The sequence below is a fragment of the Pinus tabuliformis genome, chromosome 3_2, assembly GCF_031772625.1.
Source record: "Pinus tabuliformis cultivar Carrire ecotype Pingquan chromosome 3_2, CPIR1, whole genome shotgun sequence".
Lineage (NCBI taxonomy): Eukaryota > Viridiplantae > Streptophyta > Pinopsida > Pinales > Pinaceae > Pinus > Pinus tabuliformis.
In genome coordinates this window covers 971,665,361-971,670,275 of record NC_142302.1, presented here as the reverse complement: position 1 = coordinate 971,670,275, position 4,915 = coordinate 971,665,361, and the positions used below count along the sequence as shown (strand labels likewise).

General features: G+C 39.0%; 1 protein-coding gene across 1 annotated transcript; it reads right to left on the bottom strand.

Moving 5' to 3' along the window:
• Nucleotides 1-3,722: 3,722 nt before the first annotated feature.
• LOC149183868 (uncharacterized) lies at nucleotides 3,723-4,532 on the bottom strand. The gene has a single exon (XM_089415121.1). The coding sequence runs from the start codon at nucleotides 4,530-4,532 to the stop codon at nucleotides 3,723-3,725; it is 810 nt and encodes a 269-aa protein (XP_089271247.1).
• Nucleotides 4,533-4,915: the final 383 nt, after the last annotated feature.

The following is a 4,915-nucleotide window of genomic DNA, read 5'->3' as shown; positions in this document are numbered from 1 at the left end:
ATCGTGTACCACTATTACAAAAGGTATGTATTGCATCTTCATATTTAGAACAAGATCAATTTTTATGGTATAAAGGGCTTTGTTCTCGTAAACAACTTGTTACGTGGTCAATTTTCACGGAGGAAATTATAGCACATTATGAGAATACAAAGAGTAACGCCTTATTTAGAGCAACACCACAACAATTGGAAGAAAAAAGAGAAAAAGGGCTTTGTTACAAAGTGTAAAGCAAAATTATGGCAACAAGGAATTGTACCCATCACAACTATAAAGATGGAAGTGTTGTTTTTCCTAGCCTTCCACAACCTACAAGGGTTACACCACAACAATTGGAAGAAAAAAGAGAAAAAGGGCTTTGTTACAGTTGTGATAGAAAATGCACTAAAGGTCATAAGTGTGCTGAGAAGAAATTATTTTACATAGATTATGAAGAGGAGGAAGAAAAGGATCAAGAAACATCAAAAGAAGAGGCTATACACCAGGAACCAACCCTAGAGAAATAAGAAATGAATCTGACCATATCTTGTAAATCATTGGCAAGAAATACCAATCCTCAAACTCTCAAGATAGAAGGACATATCAAGAAGAAAAAGGTTCAAGAAGTGAAAGATCACATCGAGAAAGAAGAAATGAATCCAACCATATCTTGTAATGCATTGGCCGGAATTACCACTCCTCAAACTATCAAGATAGAAGGACATATCAAGAAGAAAAATGTTCAAAAATTGAACGATCACATTGAGCATCAACAACAAGTTATTCAACTTTTAAAGGATAACACCACTTTGGTGCAAAATCGAATGAAACAACAGATAGATCAACATCGCAGTGAAAAGTGTTTTGATGTAGGTGATTGGATATTTTTACGGCTACATCTCAAGCAAGCGATTTATGAGAAGGAAGTTTTGGCAATACTACATGCACTTAAGAAATGACGACCTTACCCAATAGGAAGACATTTCAAGATGCACTCTCAAGAAAGGATGAGGATGTGGAAGCATTGTTTTGTGCTATTTCTATTATCCAACCAGATTGGATACACGAAGCAAGGGATGAATGGAAAAATGATGAAGAAGTGTGGCCACTCATTCAAAAGTTGCAGAAGATCCTAGTTCAAACAATACTTCCAAAAATTTACGAGGGAGGAAAAATCATATTGGAACCTGGAGCATTCATAGAAACAAGAACCCGACAACTACGAAATCGATCAATTTCAGAGTATCTCATCAAGTGGAAGAACTTACCCGCTGAAGATTTCACATGGGAGGAGAAGAATTTTGTACAGAAGCACCAAGAACTACTCAAGCATTGAGGACAACACTTTTTGAAGGAAAGGGGCATGTTATGCCCCTATACTACTAGTGTAACCCCTTATTGTTATTAGTACAACCCCCTTATTATATTGTTGTGCCCATGTAGTCCCCATATTTTTGTTATTGTGCCCCATAGAAGCCCACTATTGTTGTTATTGTGCCCCTACATTATTATTGTTATGTCGGCTCTGATTATATTATGACCCATATACTCCTATATATAGAAAGGAGGTCTTGTCATTTGTATCATCCAAGAATTATTCATTTGTGTAATGTAAAGGAGGTTGTCCCCTCGAAGAGGCTTACTTTTAAGGCATTCATCTATCTTTTCTATATTTTTGGTGAGCTGGTTTCATAACAGTGAGGAGAGTAGCGTTGAGACCAGGAAATACCTTTTAGTTCCTCCTAGATTCTTCTGCCACTGCTACGATGTCCTTGCCAATAAATTTCCAAGTTACTTGGTAAAATTCCGCTATGAAGCCATCTGGTCCCGGGGCCTTGTTTTTCTTAAGCCCTTTTACCACTTCCTCTACTTCATCTGTCGTGACTGCTCTCATTATGGCAAGATTTTGTTCTCTAGATATTTTCCTTGGGATCTCATGACATATTCGACGGATAGCCTCCTGTCTATCCACTTGAGGTTCAGTTAGGAGGTTTTTATAGTAATTCACCAAGGTCTCCTCCATTTCCTCATGTTGGGTTTTTCTTTCCCCTACTTCGTTCTTCAAAGAGAAGATTCTATTGCTCTGCTGATGTTGGATCATTGCTTTATGGAAAAATCTAGTGTTTTTTTCACCCTCTTGCAGCCAATTCACTCTTGACTTTTGCCTCCATAATATTTCTTCTTGCTTCCTTCGTTCCTCTAGTTGACTGACTATTCTGCCTTCTTCCACTTCTAGGGCTTGGCTTCTCCCATCTCTTATGATTTCTTGTTGTATTGCTTCCATCTTCTGAGTCAACTGCTATTGTTCCCTTAGTATGTTTCCAAATTCCTGTTGATTCCATCTCTTAATGTTTTGCTTTAGTTCCTTCAGCTTACGTTGAAACGTTTGCATTCTATTTCTACCCCTTTGTTCACTCTTTGTCCACCATTCCTCCATTTTGCTAATGAGTTTTGGGTCCCTGAGCCAAAATGCTTCAAATCTGAAGGGTCACCTTTTGGGGCTTGCTTTAAGATCAATCTCCAATCTTACTGGCCAATGGTCTGATCCCATTCCTGGGAGTATCATTGCCTCCATGAAAATGTCTCTGCTTACTATCTCTTCTGATATTAAGAACCTGTCTAGTCTGGATGCAATTTGATGTCTGCCTCCTCTTCTGTTGTTCCAAGTATAAATTCCATTGATTGTTGGAAGATCCACCATTCTTTGATTGTTTATGAAATCCCCAAACATTTCCATACCCGCATCCTCCCTACGTATTCCACCTCTTTTTTCATTTAAATATTTTATCATATTAAAGTCTCCTCCTATTATCCAGGGGGTATTCTGATACAAACTTCTCACTTTTATCATGTTATCCATGAAATTTTTCCTCTCTCCTATTATGTGTGGATCGTAAACTCCTGTGAGCAGAATCCATTCTTGTGATCCCAAATTACTGAATTTACCTAATAGTATTCATGGCATGCTAATCCAGTCATCAAATCGGACTTCCTCTGGGTTCCAAAGAATTGCCATACCTCCTTTGCTTCCTACAACATCTTGACCTACTACTTCATACTTGGGTTTAAAATTCCCCATAATCTCTTTCATTTTTTTCACTAATCTTAGTTTCTTGTAATAGCATAACACTGGGTTTGTCTTTTTTCAATCTGTCTTTCAGATATCTCTGTTTCCCCTTACTATTCAGACCCCTTATATTCCAGGTCGTGATTATCATTTCAATAGTTTGGTGGGTTGGTGAAACACCTCCGATAGTGGCACCACTCGGCCTGAGTTAACTAACATCTCCCCTACCATTTGTATGGATTCGCTCATAGGTCTTTTTCCTCGTTTTTTTCCTACTTTTCTTGTTGCTCCCATCTCCGATCCTTGACCCCCTTTTGATCCAAGATGCCCTGGTTGAGGTGCCACCAACTATCCTTTCTTCATTTTGTATTGTTGGAACATTTCCTTGTAGAGTTATTTCTGGTCTTCCGTATGAATATTTCATCCAGATGTCACCACTCCTATAATAATCTTTTCATTACTTTTTCCTCTTCACTGTATTTTTCTTTTTGAGTGTCTATCTCCATCTAAGTTTTCTCTGTTTTCTCTTTGATGATTTCCACCTCCCTCTCTTCTTCTGTGATTTCCATTACTTGCTCTTTACCTTTGTCTTTCTGGTATGGTTCTTTTGGCTCTTCCTCGTTTTCCTCTTCCTTCCATTTCTTCCTTGTAAAACTGCATATTTATTCTGGTTTTCCTTCTACTTTTCCTTCAATGGTTGTTTATGGTTGTCTAGTGTTTTCTGATTCCTTTTCCTTCTTTGGACTTCCTGGAATCCCTCTTCCTTTTCTTTGCTTGATTCTTTTGTCTTTTTGTTTCCTGGGAAATTCTCTGAGGTATTCAGTGGGCAGGATCTAATAAGATGGTCATATTCATGATACCTCTTGCACTGGAACGGTATATGATCATAATCGATGGGCTGTTGCCATACTTCATCATGGTATTCTACTTCTATGCAATCAGGGAGGGGCTCAGTGATGTTCATGTACACACATATCTGAGCATAAGAGATGTACCTTCCTTTTTTTGTTGTATCAGCCACCTTGACGAAGGTTCCAATCGAGTTGCCTATTCCTTCTAGTATTTCTGGATCCCAAAAATCTGTTGGAAGCCCAAACAATCGAACCCAGATCGGAGCCGCCATCATCTTTTCCTGATCTGGGTTATAGCATTCCTCCCAGTGCCTCATAAATAGGCCCGCATTATTGAAGAAGTATGGTCCCTCTTCAAAGACCTTTTCCTTGTCTGCAATATTTGCAAACACTACTGAGAAAAATCCTTTAGCACCAAGTTTCAGCTCAATGTGTCCTTTAGGTTGCCATCGCTGTTGTATCCATTTTATCAGGTCTTTTTCAGTTGGCCAAACTCCTATAAATTTACAAATCAGAGCATGATCTTTCATGTATTCTCTGTACTCCTCTAATTTGTTATTAGGGATGACGAACCTGGGTTTTTTAACTGCTCGAGGAAGGCATCTTCCTCCTAGCCCCACCTGCCAGCGCGCTCCCATCACTGGTGTATTACCCCTTCTGCCTTGCGGCTCGTGAGTTCCTTGTCGGCTTGCCTCCCCTGTTGTTACATTCTTGTAGGAGGGGCTCTCGCCCCCCCTCCTCCCCCCCCCCCCCTTCTTGACTCATCATGCCCGCAGTAGGCCTCCTTTACCTTCAATGTCTCGATCCTCTATAATGCTTTCGTAGTCTTTTGTCCTGATCTACCAAAACTGTTGTACTCTATTGCTGTTGCAGGTTTGCTAGGATGAACCTGTGTCAAACCCTAACCACAATGCCTTCCATCCTTCCTTCCAGGATATTAGAATATTTTTTATTAAAAAAATATTTATTTTATTTTATTTTTCTATTTTATAGTTAGAATATTTTTTATTAAAAAATATTT

Coding starts and splice junctions, on each gene's coding strand:
- LOC149183868 (XM_089415121.1), bottom strand. CDS start 4,532: ATGGGAGCGCGCTGGCAGGTGGGGCTAGGAGGAAGATGCCTTCCTCGA.